At 39.2% G+C, this 16,129-nt stretch overlaps 1 protein-coding gene across 2 annotated transcripts in view; it reads left to right on the forward strand.

The window, feature by feature from the left end:
- Window positions 1-14,128, forward strand: part of EPB41L4A (erythrocyte membrane protein band 4.1 like 4A) — a 119,218-nt gene extending 105,090 nt beyond the window's left edge. For both annotated transcript variants that reach the window (XM_048292722.1, XM_048292723.1), the window contains 6 exons: window positions 802-921; window positions 6,201-6,248; window positions 6,843-6,911; window positions 7,796-7,906; window positions 8,931-9,012; window positions 10,045-14,128. In XM_048292722.1, the coding sequence (XP_048148679.1) occupies window positions 802-921; window positions 6,201-6,248; window positions 6,843-6,911; window positions 7,796-7,906; window positions 8,931-9,012; window positions 10,045-10,173 (559 nt within the window). In that variant the 3' untranslated portion in view covers window positions 10,174-14,128. The remainder of the gene's footprint in view (window positions 1-801; window positions 922-6,200; window positions 6,249-6,842; window positions 6,912-7,795; window positions 7,907-8,930; window positions 9,013-10,044) is intronic.
- The last annotated feature ends 2,001 nt before the right edge of the window (window positions 14,129-16,129 follow it).

A 16,129-nucleotide genomic window follows, 5' to 3' on the forward strand; every position in this document is an offset into this window, starting at 1 on the left:
GTCATTTGTGCAACCTCAAAACTGTGGGAAGCATCTGTGGAACTTTGGTCAAACACTGCCTGGCTGCCTGGATGGTTGTGGCATTGTGAAATTATTGCAGCCTGCTAACAAATATGCTGAGTTGATAGGATTTCGATGTTTGGCTCCATCTGTAATGCATTCCAATAATGAATTCATAGATTTTAAAGAAACCAAATTAAAAAAAGAAGAAATAAAAGGCATAGCATGTCATTTAGATGCACATAAGCCATGACAGGGAGCAAAGCCTCAGGGGATGGTGCAGAAGGAGTGCCATGGAGATCTGCATGCATCCTGAGATTTGTTGCAGGTTAGGACGAAGGGAGCACTTCTTCTGAGTGGGGACTCACCAAGGGGATTTTCCCCTGGATCCTAGGAAGGTGCATGCTGGAATAAAGTACTTGTGAAAGTTGTAGTAGTAGAACCTTGTATTATGATGTGGGTCTCCTATTTGCTGCAGATGAGGTAGACTGGAATATGTAAACAAGGAAAGAAATCCAGATGTTTGGCTTGGGCTGGGAAGAAGAATTCAAGTTGTGGACATGGATTGTTACATTTTTAGTTCATGCTGTTTCTAAATAACAAATCAGCAAGTTTTCTTTTATAGAGTTCTTACTTTAATGTAGTTTAGGAGCATTTGTTAAAATTTGGCAAAGATGAAAGGTTAAGTACAGCATTGCAGGACCTGGATTTTTGTGGGGGGGGAAAAAGAAATATCCCACTGCTTCTCAGAGCATCCTGCATCAGAGCCTTCAGACTAAACTCCTGGTACTTGCTTTGCAGATTACGGCAAGAGAATGAAATGGTTGACTCGGCTCCTCAGTGGGAAGCTGTGCTGCGGCGGCAGAAGGGGAAAACCCAGGCAGATCCAAACTACCGGCGATCCAGGCACAGATCTCGATCGTATGTAACCTTCATATCCTTTGATGTGTAAACTAAGGCTGTTGAATCATGTTAAAAAGCAGGAGGAGTGTCTCCAGTGTGGTGGTGGCCCTCAGCTGCTGAGGAGCAGAGATTTTCACATGGCATACTTCCACATTACCAGATTGGTCTTTGTGGTCAAACTGCCTTTGTTTAGTGATTTGAATTTCAGGGCACAAATAACGCAAACAGAACTTTGTAACAAAGCTGCTAAGGAACTCCGTCCGTCACCTGGGAAGAAGTCCTGGGTGGTTCAGTGGCTCATTGAGCATTGGTTCTGTAATGAGTACAGTTATTCCTCTTTTCTGGGCTGCAAGTCTGTGGAAGCATTCAGATTTTATGTGATAGCTGCAAACACTTTTATGAAATACATGCATACTAGTTTAATCATATAATATCTGCAGTGGTGTTTCAGATGAGAGCAGCTGCTTGTGTTTCCAAGTCAAATTATCCCTGACAAGCAGCAGTCAGTGATATATTGCATCCCAATGCCAGGATTTCCATGATGGAGCCCTACTGCCAGGCACTGCTGTTCCTGCTGATAGCTTGTTCCAACATAGTGAAGTTATCAGCTCTTGAAATTAATTTTCTCAAGCTAATGAAAATGTTGGTTTCCTTTAATTTACATTTTTCTTCTAATGGCATGTTTTTTGGGCCATAGACACACTGTTTGGTGTCACTGAAAACACAGTCAGCATTGACGTTTCCAGCATTAAAATCTGCTTGAGTTCTGTTCTCGGTTGCCTGTGTTGCTAGGACTCATTGCTGTCTCCAGTTTCATAGTGCAGAGTTTTAATTCTTTATGAGGGATAGAATTTGCCTTTAAAGGTCCAAATATTGGAATTTGTACTTTAACAGGCTTTGTACAGACTTGTTCACTTTCAGCTGCACAAAAGTCATGTGTTATTAGATGTAATTGTACAATGATATGTTACTAAAAATCAGGACTATTAAAGCTCACTTGCATGGAATGCAGAAAATACAGTTGATTAAATTTGATTTCTGTTTGTTTTATTATATACAGAAAGTGCTGTAAAATAGGAAATGTACTCAGCTAATAATGGTTAGATTAAATTTGTAGCCAGGTTTTCTTTTTTACCCATCGGCCAGGTAAATCTCATTGTTTGGACAGCACGGGTTCCCTCTTGTGGTTAACTTAACTTATGGAATGGCTTTGATTTTCCAGCACAGTGACATTCTGAGTTGTGTTTCATTTAAACTACTATTAGCAAAAAATCATCAATGTGAAGCACCTTACTTAACAAGGAAAGGTCCTGGAAGAAGAAAAGAAATGAAGAAATCCTGAAGACTTTGGAAGGCTTCTCATTTCCTTTTGCTATTGTTTCAATTATTCATGTATTTCCCCTTTTTATCACACTCTCCAGTTAAAAAAAAACCCCACAAAAACAAACAAACAAACCCACAATGAAATAAACCCAAACCTCCTAAGTATGGCAGAGATCCTTCACATGTGCAGATAGGAACTAAAAAAATAAAATGAGAATTTCTTTCAAAGCATTTTGAAAAAAGATTAGTAAAAGGCATTTAACTGTTAACCTGTCATACATTGTAAGAGAATTTATTTAATTTAGTTTGGCTCAGCTGTTTGTTTACTTGACTGGATACAGGTCAGAGGAAAAGGACACATAATTCCATAGGTTATGGTTATTTTGGTTATAAATGTTGTCATATGGCCATTTAAAAACTGATACAAAACTTTAAATTTAGTAGAACAGGTAATTCTTTCACAGTAAGTCCATTATTGCACTCATTGTAACTAGAGCTTCCCTTTGGATATGTGAAGTGGTGGCTGAAATGTTTGTTACTGTGCCTGGCACAGTGCATTTCATTTGTTTAATAATTAGTAATATTAATCATTTGTGGTGGCAAGGTGGTGTCTCCTTGGTCTTGGGAATAAAAGTATTTGACAGGAATTTGACCTTTCTTTCTCCTCAAGGAGAATGCAGAGAGCTCCCAATTCTAGTTCCACAGGATTTATTTTCAAGAGTTCATGTAAAACATCTGTGTAGCCAAAGGGCTTTTTCTAATTAAGAAGAATGGTCATAAAATTCCATGGCTATTTAAATTTACCATTTGTGACTCAAACTGAAATATTAATAAGGGTGCAGATGCAGGCACAAAAAATAATGTAGACCTTATTAATGTGTAGAGCTGTTCCAGCTTGTGCAAACGAAAAAAAAATAAACAAAAAAACCCCATGAGATTCATCACTTACTGGGAATTCCCATTAGGTTTCTTGTGCATTAGAGAAAATGATCAGCATGCAAATTGTCCAGAAGGTATTGATTCAGATACTGAGATAGGACAATCTGAGTCCTATATATCAAAACTGTGAGTTCTAAGACAATTCACAGTAAAAAGATGAAAACAAAGTGAAAGGGGGATTGTGATCTGACTTTAAAGATTTAACAGAAGAATTGCTTTGTTGTGGACTCTTAAGAACCATACAAACATGAATTTCCTATGTGGTACATGCAATACCTACATTTCATCTTACATTTCACCTTTCTTTTTGTAAGCTTTCTGTCAGTTTGATTTCAAAGGAAGCAGGAACAGGCCTTTGGAAAGAAAATGCTTCAATTAAGTTATTTTATCTGTATCATATTTCTTTATATTCTTTGATGGGGAGCTAACCTGAATAAATGCTGTAAGGTTATCCCAGTATGGTAACGCTTCTTAAACAGATGGAAAATAACTAATTGCAGGATGTGAAGTCTAAAAGAAGTTTGCTCTGAGGAATCATTGTATTTTGCCTTTTTTTTCTTTTTTTTTTTTTCCATGCAATGCCATACTGCTTAACTGGTATTGTACCGTAAAGTCTTTATTATTAGTGTAATTGCAGGGATGGAAAGAGGAGAAATGGCAGAGATCACAGAGCGAAATACCTGGAGCTGGTCGCAGAAAGCAGGAGGCACACTTTCTAGAAAGTGGAGAAATGAAGATGTCTTCTTATTTAACCACTCTCTTTCCATGCTGCCCTACAAATTAATATTTCTTACTGTCAGTGAGGCTTCACATGATGCTTCATGATACTTGAGACTTAAGGCCAGGTCCTGAACTGCTGTATTTCCATGAATAAGTAAAAGCCATCAAATGGGTCAGTGGTGCGCACATACCCTGCTTTGTGCGGGTCCTGGGTTAGGGAGCGACCTTGGGGCTTTGCTTCCTCGGGCAAACTAGTGCTTGTAAGCATTACAAAGCCTCCCTGGAGAAACTGGCATTTTCCAAGCGGCTTTCACATACCCCACTGCCTGATTATTCAGCCTCAGAAGAGGATGCCTATCTTTCCAGCCCCAGGGTGAATGCAGGGTTTGCAGCTGCTATTTTGTGAACAGAAAGCTTCATGGAAGCAGAAATCAGTTCAAAACTGAGGGGTGAAAAATGCTGTTAAATGCTACTGCATTTACTGCATCAGGGAGTTAAAAGCAGTGTGGACAGATATAATAAAGAGAAGTAAATGCAAGAAGGAAGAAGGAGAGATAGAAGTGAAAATCAGAGAAAATTAAATGCATTATAATAAATAGAAAAAAAAAAGCTTTAAAAGACTCTGGACATGGAGAACAAATGGACTGTAAACCACTCGTGCTGTAGCTGTTGCCATCATGAGAACCTGAGGAGCTGGAAGGGACAGCAGTTTGTCAAGTATAGGAATTGTCTTGCCTGGAAAGCCTTGGAGCCTGACGAGGTTATGGATTAGTTCATTTTAGCCCTACTAGGGAAACACAAATGCTAGGTTGATTTTCACCCTTTGGTCTTTCTCTGGTGTTTATAAACCAGTGAACTAGTATCTCCTAGTACTTCTGCTCATCCCAAAACATTCTGCTTTTACATCAGCTGTACAGTGTTTACTGCAATATAGATATCTCTGAACATTATTCCTAGGCTGAACTCTGGAAATAAGCCAAACATGGTAGTGGTGAAATAAGAAAACAGTCAAACTGTTCATGCTAGAGAGCAGTTTGGAATTATTTCTGATACATCTCTGTCTCTAGGCAGGGGAGAGCCCATTTAGAGGTGCCAAACTGCAGATGTCTGCTGTCCTCCTTGATCTCCATCTAAATTTGGATTATATCCCTCTGAAAGCATCTTTGAATATGATAAGCCTTTTTGTTTAAGGGAAAAAAAGATCAGACTGTATGACCCGATGATGTAAGACTTAATATTTGAGAAACTGTGGCAGTATTTATGTGTGCTGGATGTGTCTGAAAGTTGCATCCCTCACATCTTAGATGGTGTGGAACAGTCTAGCTGTTGACACTGAGCTTATATAATGACAATGAAAAGAGTTATCTGATCTCTCCCTGCAAATGTAGTCCCTGCCACTGTCTAAAATCTTTACTTAATCTTTTACTCTGTATGGGTTTGGGTGAATTCTAGATGCAGCTTTAACAACAGCAGTGGTTTTGCACTAACCTTGCAAAAGAGAAGGAAAGGAAAAGAACAGTAAAAAGAATGGAGTTCCAGTTAGAAACATATATTCTGTGATTTAGTAGAAAATGGAAGACATGCCCCTCAGGCTTGCTTTGCTACATCACTGTGACTGCAACAGGGAAATTACCGTTTTTGGTAAGCTCTTTGTGTGTGAATTAAATAGCTGGTAAAATATTTAGGTGCATAAGTAGGCATAGTTGCTGGTTTGATTAGCTTGTTGGTGTGGGGTTTTTTTTGTACTGGACACCAAAAACAAATAAATAGAGCAGAAACTCTTCTTGGAAATGATCAGAGAGAGGCTGCACTGTGATTGCAGTGGAGCCACAAGTCTTCACTGGTGTCCCCTGGGAATGGCTCAGGTTACTGACGTGTCAGCCTGCTGTGGCCTGTCCCTCCTCCTGCCCACAAAGGGCTCTGTGGGCCACAGGACATTTCCAAGGGCCTTTTTCAGAAGCGTTATTCCAAAATGTGTTGTCCTTGGAGGGGTAAGTGTTGGCAGCGACTGGGCAGTGATTTGGCTTGGGGAATTCTGCTGTTGTTTGTATTTTACATACACTCTTGCTGAAGGCTGGTGGAACTGGAATTGTGATTGAGAGCCTGTCGTTCAAGAAATGACTTTTCAGTTGAAATAAAGCGATGAAGTTTAATGCATTTTCTGAGATAACAAACCTTAAAATTGAAGTCACCAGTGGATAACATTTATCATGATTTCTGTGCAGGGTCTGTGCTGTTAGAAGTTATTTGAACAGCAACATGTCAGATCATGGTTTTCACAGCTCAGCCTTTGTTGTGTTTGTTGATATTTATAGGAGAAGCCCAGATGTACAAGCCAAAGAAGAACTGTGGAAACATATTCAGTAAGTATGGTCCTTGTAGGGTCTGAGATGCTTGGTTTGCCCTTAATGTAGTTATTCAAATCCCCTCCACTGTGGCAGTTCACTGATTTAGTTACAGTAAATTATGTCTATGTTAATGACCTGCTGTGTGTAGAAGATACTGCAGGTCACTGAGTGCACTGAATAAAGATGACCACTCTATGTAAATGAATTAATAAAGAACAATACATAATTTTAGAGATTTATTCCTGTGTGGCTTCCAAAATGTCAATAGCACTTTTTGGACGACACCCCATTACCCCTTAGGAAGATATTTAGCAATTCCAAAGCATATTCAGTGTTTAGCACACATATTGCTCATTATATTGTGAAGCAACAAGATCAGATTTGCAGAGAGGTGAGAGGAAGGTGGAACAGGATGCGACATGCAGTTGAAGCAATCAAGGTGAAGTTACACTTATTTCAAAATAGGTTTCCTATTTTGATGTCAAGGTAGCTTCAGGGCTGACAACTGCTTGTTTTAGTAAATCTTTTCAGCCCAATATAATAAAAATAAAAACATTTTTGCACTTCACAGTTACTGTTACAGTTTTTACTTTTCCTCATCCTTTATAGGAAGGAGCTTGTGGATCCATCTGGCCTATCTGAGGAGCAATTGAAAGAAATTCCATACACTAAAGTAGAGTGAGTTTATGTCAGAATTTTTTTTTTTGTAAATATAAAAGTCCACTTTTCTTACTTTACTCTGACCTCTGTCTTACTGAAATAGGAACAGATTTACACATAATCTCTAAGCTCATATCTATTCCAAATACTCACCTAGGATGGTGTTAGGTGGGGATACTTAATAATCTTAAAATCTAGTATTTTTCCTTTTCAAAAATACGAAAAAAAAATCATCTTCATCTCTCCTGATCTCTCCCACACACTCATGTACCTGTCTGTATGTTCTGTATGTCTCCCTATGGTAGCCATGAATCTTTTTTATAAACTGCAGAACCAGAGAGAAGTGAACGCAGACAAGAAAACCCATTTTTTCCTAAATATTTTTTGTTTTAAATATTCTGATCATCCAAGGCACTCTTTGACCTCCGCAATCCCTTCCCTGGCTTGTCATGGGCAGCTGCCAGGGCATAGCTATTTCCTTGAGAACAACATCCATTTCACTGTGATAATAGCCCACGTGGGATTCCATGTGTCAGTGCAAGCAGCTGAATGCGGTAAAAATGGGATCCTGGGTTGCATTATAATGTACTTCCACAACACAACACACTAGGCAGAAAAGGCTGAGTTTAAGGACGTATAAATTAATGCATTCTTTATTAAAGTTTCATTCTCAAATATGGGCATGCCAGTTTGTGACCTCTGCTCTCCTAAAGCATTGAATTCCAAATACAGACTTTTAAAAAGAAGTACCAGCCCTTTAAATTCAGCCAGTGCAAGAAGCCATCTGTTACACTTCGGTAAGGAATGGGAGGACCTCTCTGTCTGCAGCTGAATTTATGTTTTGTGCCGAAGATCTGGTTTACCAGCCCAACCCCCTGTTGTGAATTCTGTGTCTCTCTTAGGACTCAAGGCGACCCCATCCGCATCCGGCACTCGCACTCCCCTCGCAGCTACCGGCAGTACCGGCGGTCCCAGTGCTCTGATGGGGAGAGATCTGTCCTGTCTGAAGTGAAGTATGTGAAGCTGGTTATTAGCACTGGACTAATGGACTAATTAGCACTAGTCTAGTGCAGCCCAAAAGTTGTTTAGAGAGGTGAAGAAGAGGTGGTAAGAAGCAGCATAAATGTGGCTTGTTGGTGGCACGGGGTTCAGGCAACCCCCTAAATGGCATGTCTTCAGAGCTAAACATGAATGAAACAACTCCAAAACCTTTTATGGTCTGTTTCTAGCCACAGTGGCTTTCTTGATCCATTTGGAAGCAGGAAAAACTGAAAAGGCTGAAATAAACCTGTATTGGTCTTTAGTGGTAGGTCATAAAGTTGCCTAGGGGTTGCTGTCCAGATACCTTCATCCTTGATAGAGTTAAGATGTTATCTGTGTTAGCTTTGTAATTTGTTTCATGGGAACTCTAGTACAGCCCCCTTCATCAATGGGTGGATCAGTCTTTCCTAGAAGACTGAAGAGTACTTATGAATGGAAAAGCAACAGCCCCATTCAGTTGCATGAAGGCCTTAAAAATATGAAACTGTCTTCCAGTCCCCACCTGGAAGGCTAGTTTTAGCTGGGTAGCACCCTGAAGGAGGTGTGGCACACCCATGATTTCAGGTGAGACTTGTCTTTGCCATGAGGGTGGTGATGTTGCCCAGAGAAGCTGTGGCTGCCCCATCCCTGGAAGTATCCAAGGCCAGATTGGACAGGGCTTGGAGCAACCTGGGATAGTGGAAGGTGTCCCTGCCCATGGCAGGGGTGGAACTGGATGATCTTTAAGGTCTCTTCCAAACTGAACCATTCTGTGATTCAATGATGTTGCATCCGTTTGGGCTGCTTCTGAAGACCATGAGAAGACAGGGATGGGATGGGCTATGCCCTGGAGCTGCCCACAGAGGATCAGCATGACAGCTTTCAGATGTCTAAAGTCAGGTGATAAAAGCCTTTCATATCTATAGAACTGTCTGTGTCAGTTTCATTGTTCTTCCTCTGCACAGTTATAGTTTACTTCATTAAAGCAATATCCATTTTGTGATATCATAATTCCAGTGTCAAAACTGATCTGGTCCCTCCACTGCCTGTTACACGATCTTCAGACGGGAAAGGTCCCAGCATCCAGCTAACTCAACAGGTTAGTGATTGTACATCCTTTGCAATTTTCCTTTTTTTGGAGGGAGAAGTGGGGCTCTAGTGCTTTATTTAAGATGGTTTTTGTTTTTCAGTGAAAAATAAAGATGAGATTTTTTTCAGCAGCAGTGTGAGTTGAATTTTTGTACTTTACTTACACTTTGTATTCCAAAATATATGTACTTCTGTAGCATATGCCACCTGCTTCTGCTGCTGGAGAACTCTTTCCCAGTCTGATGCATCCTTAAGATGCATCTCTGCTCCTCACAGAAGGAAAAGTGACTTTCACAACTTCTTAAAATATGCAGGTGTGCTTGTTGTAATCACATAATTTATTCACCTCGTTTAGAGGTTGCCATATGAGTTTTGTTGCTTGGGCTTGAAACACTGCTTTTCTTTTGCTTTTTCTTTTTTCCCCCCACAAATACTGAATATTATTTTAGGATATTGACATCTAAAAAGGACAGAACTTGTCCTTTCTTAATCTAACTTAATTACTGTCTTTCATCATATATTACACTACCATATCTCTTAGTTTTGATAGTTTTATTGAGCTCAAAATGTAAGAAGCAAAGTCTATTCAAAAGCAATTGAGGTCTTCTGTACAAGCACCCAAAAGGAGAACCAAAACATGGAAGGGAGAATTCCAGATACTTCACTTACCATACCATTAATGTTAAAATGTTCAGTGTCTACAAAGACCTCTCTTCTCCCTCAGCCCCAGGCTCCCTCATAACAGTGGCCATTAATTCCTTGTGTTTGTTTGCAGTGTTTTGCTAAATATCAAATAATTAATCATGGCATTTCCTGAATAGGCAATAGCACAAAGGGGCAGCAGCTGGCAGGAGGTGAGAGGGGGAAAAAAGGTCTGTTCGATCAAATAAATGTAGAGACTTTAATATTCCTGGTGTGTGTATATATATGTATACATAAATTGCTATACCCATAGCCTAAGTCTTTCACAGCAACAGTTAGCAAAATACAGTGTTTAAATTCTGCTCTGTCTTTTCAACAACGTTTAATTTGTTCTTTTCAGAGGCAGAATGGATCTAAAGACAGCCTAATAGAAGAACGACCTCCGCTATCCACCAATAATTTTGATGGAAAATCCACCACTAAGATTGTAAAAACTGTACAGGTGTCACGCTTCAAGGTGGAGACTTGACTGATGAATTGAAGATGGCGAATGGATTTTGGTCTTTGGAAAGTGAGAATTTGTTTATGTGTGCAAGAGAAGGAACTTAAGTCAACATGGTGGTCATTCCTTCAGGATGCCTGGAAGTCCAGCCTGCTTGTGGGAAGACCAAGCAATGGTTTTATCACCAACACCATTCTAGTGGTGTGACTGATTGAGGACAAGCTGCCTGATAGACAACCAAAACCAAAAGTCTTTGCAAAACTGAAAGATCAGCAGTTACATTTCCAAAAAAATGAACATCAACAACAACAACAACAAATTGCTGCAACAAAACAGGCTTCGTGGTCTGCTCTGTAACTGAATAGCCTTGTTCCAAGAAGTGACTGTTAACTGACATGATCAGGACCAGATGCTTCAAGATAAGTAAAACAGTCATATTTTTTTGGTCAATTGTGCAATACAGTGTGATATGGGGAAATTATCTTCACAATTTATATGGGGATCAACTTATGTCCTGAGACATAAGGACAGATAGCTCTTACAAGGTTTATTTTAGCCTAGCATAATAAGGATGCTCGTGTTGTTGATAAAAATTCTGACTCAACCCATTTTAGTTCAAAAACAATAGACGCTGTAACATGCTGTAGCAGTGAGTTCCAGAGGTGATACAGACTTACTTTGCTTTGGGCAGGTTTAAGTCTTCTAAATATTGAATGTCCTTTTGTGTAGAGGGACTATTTAAATGAACATTCTGTACCACAGAAACACATTTACCAACTTACAGTAAAGCACACTGGAAACTGGGCAATATAAACTAACCCACTGTATTAAGACTGCTTAGCAAGGCACTTCAGTGCTGGTTAAATGAAACTTGTGGAGTAGTATTTAAGACAGCTAGCAAATAGCTTTTTTTTCCTTTTTAACTAGATAGCAAAATCTGCCTTAATCTCTTTTCATGTAAAATAATCTGACACTTTTCTCTGAGCCATTTCTACTATATTAAAATGACAAAGGCAGTATCTCGGGTTTGATAACTATAATTTTTTTTTCTATTGTCATGGTAGGAATACTAAGTTTTAATGATGCTGCACATTGAGTGGGTTATCTTCTAATATATGTCTGAAGTGATGCCTGGCTCTTCTCTTGTCCTATCACTTACAAATACCTGAAAGTCACTTCTCTGCCTCCCATTTGTCCACAGTCAGCACATGGATGAGCCTTCAGGTGTTGCTGACTTGCTCAGGAGCTTAGCAAAGTCTTTGTGTTGTGGAAGTAATTTTTGCTAAGTGTAATTGTTGAACTAAATATTGAATTTGTGAAACAGCATTGTAAACAGCTGTAGCAGCTCACGTGCCTTTCTACTTCTGTCCTCTCTACACTCAACCCCCACAACCCACAGAGATTTGCAGTGATCCTGTGTCTTCCAGTCCAAGCAACACCAGGGAATTGCAGCCCTGTCAGAAGGGCAACACTGCTTGAGAACTGGAGTTAGCATGAGGTGTCTAAGTTACACTTGACAAGAGGCATGGGATTACTAATACACATTTTAACTGACTAAAATGGTAAGCAAAACTTTGTACGATGTGTTTTATTTTCCACTTAATTTTTTGATTTTTCATTGTTTCATTATTTGAGGTGGTCAGGTGGATGTTACTAGCCAGAGTGGCAGCCATATAGTTTGTGTATTCCTATCACAGTGTAGAAAGGTCTGTAGGATGGGAAATGCTGCATCCACGGATGGCAGAGTCACTTAATAAATACTTTTCTTTGGTCATTTACTTGGGACAGCTCTGCTTCTACAGTCTCAGTGAACAAATCTAAGGAAAGGAAGGAGTAAGAACCCCTCTGTAGTAAAAGTTCAGTTTTCATAGAGGTTCTTCAGAATTTTTTGAATTTACTACAGATTTAATTCTAGGACATTGTTGGGCATGGCTTAAAGTATTTGTTCAGTTTTCTAAGTTTGTTAAATGGTTTCATTGTCATTGCTCCAATTTAAAGTGATCCTTTAGGATCTGTTTATGACCTTGTGTAGTACTGTCACAAACAACAGTTAAAAAAAAAGCCCAAACAAAACAAAAAAAAGGAAAAAAAAATCCAAAACCATAACAAAACCTCCAACCAACCCCTAGGAAAAGTCACTATGGCAAAATGGCTTAACCGAGAGCATCACAATCTTTTGAAAGACAACCGAAATATGACAAACTACACAAGAACTAGTCTGCAATGAAAGCTGCTCCTTGTTTCTTTGAGAAGGTGTTCCACCTTGGAGTATTACTCACTTGCTTGTAGTTTGCTGCTTTCTAAATCGTTACCATTAGTCTGCTATCCTTACTCAGCCACAGGCAAGTAGCACATATCTACTACTGCAGGAGGATTTGTGTTATTATTTGAGAATTATCTGTACCTGGTGTACCTATCTTGCCAATCTTTAAATACTGATCAAGAAGGTTTATATTCAACCTCATGTTTTCCTGTATGCTGTCATCTTCCTGTGGGCTCTTGTGTGTTATTGCTGGATACCATCAGCCATATGTGTGGTATTTTACTTACTGCACTACATCAGAAAATAGGCTTCTGTCTAGTCTAATAGTGAAAGGTTTCAATTCTCAAGTCACTGGAGAGTTGTTTCATAATCAAGCCAACTTTTTTGCATTTAAATGAGAAATCTACAGAGAGAGCCCTGGATTTGAGTTAGTGGTCTTCTCTCCAATGAGCCTATGTAGGAAGCAGGTTTTTAATGAGTTTGATGTTTGCCTGGGCCACTACAATACAGTTTTGTATCCACAGAATACTAAAGATCTAATGCCGCTATTACACATTTTCCAAATGTTTTGTTGTGCCAAAACAAGGCAAAACTTCTGACAAGGATATCACTAACAGTTAATAATACAGAAAAGCAAATTTCTTTCATATATGTGATCCTCCTTTCCCTTCAAGCTTCTTTTCCTCAATCATTTGAGGAAAAACACCTTTTTATGATCTATTTTTGTGAGAGACACACAAGTGATCAATCACTGAAAGCACTTACTGTGTCACACCTATGCTTTCTAGACCTAAATCAGTCCTACATGTCTAAGTGACCGGCCCCTTACAGCTCTGAGCTACACCTTGCCCTCTCCACTGTTGCTACCCTTCCCCAGCTCTCCTGGGGCATTCACTGCCTAGAGGCAGTTGCATTTTCAGATCTGGAGTCTGGATGTCAGTCTAAAATACTTGTATATCCTGATGAGTCAGGCAAAAGGCATGAGATGCATAACTGTGTCAAGAAAAGTTTACCCTGGGGTTGAATGCCATACAGACCCGAGCTCAGTTGGACAAAGGACTGGTATTTGAGGCATTCTCATCCTAATTCTCCTGAACTGATCTCAGGCCAACAATTTTAACTCTGTACCTCTGCCTTTACCTCTTCTGAGACTTCCATAAGTGCTAAGCATTGATATGTTATAGAATTCTCACTAATTAGCCACAATTACAATGTAATTGTACAACCTTTTGCAAAACATGTATTTTATACAATAGAGGGCTTGCTAACCACAGCACAAAAGCATTTTTGTATATCCTGTACTGGTTCCCTTGCTTAGTTGGCTGGTTTCTTTCATTCGGAACCAGCCTTTGACTTGCTGTTTTCTACGCTGCACCTATTACAAGTATCACTAACTCTGCAATTTGTATTCTAATCAAGCTCATGATATTGATGATGTTGGTTGAAAAGTCATTTAAGTTGCCAAATCCATTCCCTTTATACAGGTGAATACTGAACTGAAGAGATAGCATGTTTTCTTTTGGGAAGATTTGTTTAATTCAAAACTCCCTAGAAAGGTGTTTGAAAACATACACGAACATATGATACATTTGTTCTGTGTACATTAAGTATTCACGAAGCAACTGTGTGCTTTATTTTAAATTGAGTTTGATAGATGGCTGTGTCAATACTTGTGTCCAGGTTATTTAAAAGTCAAGTAAAACTTGAATTTTTAGGGCATTCCATGGTTGCCTGTGTGTCTTATTTACATTACACTAAGGAGCAAAGCCTTCATAAACAGAGATTCATTCGACACCACCATCTGGTAAAAACAGGTGTAGTACCAATTAAAATCCACTTGAGGATACAGCTTCTCCAGATTAAGTATTTTAACTTGTACCAGGAAGTTGTCAGTGTAAGCTTTGTATTTCCAGTGCACATCTATACCAGTTTCCTTTCTCACCTAAAAATCACCAGAGAGCAAGAGCAGACTGTGTAAGCTGTCATACCAAACACAGATAGAGCCAGTGTGGCAGACACTCTCTCCTTAATGTGTCTGGTTTTATTCCTGTATTTGTTCTCCCACCTTGGCTGGACACCAAGTGCCCACCAAGCTGCTCTATCACTCCCCTTCTTAACAGGATGGGGGAGGGAAGTAGATGGAAAAAATCCTTGTGAGTCAAAATAAAAGAGTTTAATAAAGCAGAAGCAAAAGGAAAAAAAAAAACCAAACCAACAAACTCCAAAAGATTTACTTCTCTACTTCCCATGAGCACAGGATGTCCACCCCATTCCTGCGAAGCAGGGTTCAGTACACAGAGCAGGTTGTTCCAGAATATGAATTCCTTACCCTTTCTCTTCAGTTTTTATTGCGGAGCAGATTTAGTCTGATGTTTTTTTCCAGGGTGCAATTCAGCTAGCCAGTCACACAAAATAAAAGGCAGTCCTGGGGTTTAACACCATACTTCCCATTTACCAGCACTATCATGTAAGTAATCTGTGACCCTTGCACCCACCTATTGCTCCCTCTACCTCACTTTTCCCTTCTTCTACCCCACTATAACACCTGTATTACACATTAAAGCTTGGGGTTCTACATGTTTATTTAGTTGGAAGGTAATTAACATTTTAGATACCAATCATCAAATCCTGGCACTAGCTGTCACTTTTGATTTTTTTAAGTTTTAAAAAGCTACTCCTGTCAGTCTTACACTTCAAGAACAAAGCCCATGAGCAAAACTCCTGAACAGATGGTATCTTCAGGGAATGTAATCCCTAATAAAAACCTTAAACTTTCAAGTACATTCCACAATTACATGTTGGATTACTAAAAATTAGTTACGCTTGTCAAAATCTCCTTCTCTCTTGACAAACCAAAAACAACTTTACACTTAGTATTAGTAACATGTTTACATTCAGTACTGAAAAATCAGACATTGCAACATACACAATTTAAGCATTTGTTCTTCTGATAAAATTGATTTAAAGCAGTAATTCCAATTATCTCAACAGTTTTTCACTCCAAGTTAAGCTGAAGTACCACATGATGTAGCTGGTCAAGGTGATAATAAATCAAGCTTGCCGGTCTCCATGATGGAAAGACACCTTTCCTGCTATTTTTCAATCCAGCTTTGCTGAATTCCTACTTCTAAAATTTCTACTTTTGCTCCCCGCAATCCAAATCTTAGCCAACCCTATCTTCAAATACTACAGGAGACCATGGTCTAAGTCATCACATCCCAACCACTCAGCAGCTCCTATGCTTTGTTTCATCCAAAGGGTTGCACTCCAAAGGGTTGCAACAATAACAGAGGAAGTCAAAACTGCCAAACAGAAGGAACTGCTACTAAAGCTTGGGAAAGATAGAAATTCTGAGAACAGAAACATAAATCTTTTATTTTTTGTCTACATAAACATTACCAATCACTGCCACAATGCAGTTAAATGCACTTTGCTTTACTACATGGAGACTTAATAGTCCATCTTTTAAACAATTTTTTTTCTTAGGGAGGAGTGTTTGCTTAGACAGCCATTGCTCTCAGGCTGGTTCTAACAGTTCCTAAGAAAAAAAATAAACACACAAGGTGAGACTGGACACATGTAGCACACAGCTCTTTTCAGTAACATTCTCTAAATCCCCAAGACTAATACAAAATTACAAAAATGAGCTTCCCCTCATCCCTTGGGAAAAAAGTAAAAAGGTAAAATTTGCAAATCTAATTTTTAAGAGATATTTTTGTT

The sequence above is a fragment of the Corvus hawaiiensis genome, chromosome Z, assembly GCF_020740725.1.
Source record: "Corvus hawaiiensis isolate bCorHaw1 chromosome Z, bCorHaw1.pri.cur, whole genome shotgun sequence".
Lineage (NCBI taxonomy): Eukaryota > Metazoa > Chordata > Aves > Passeriformes > Corvidae > Corvus > Corvus hawaiiensis.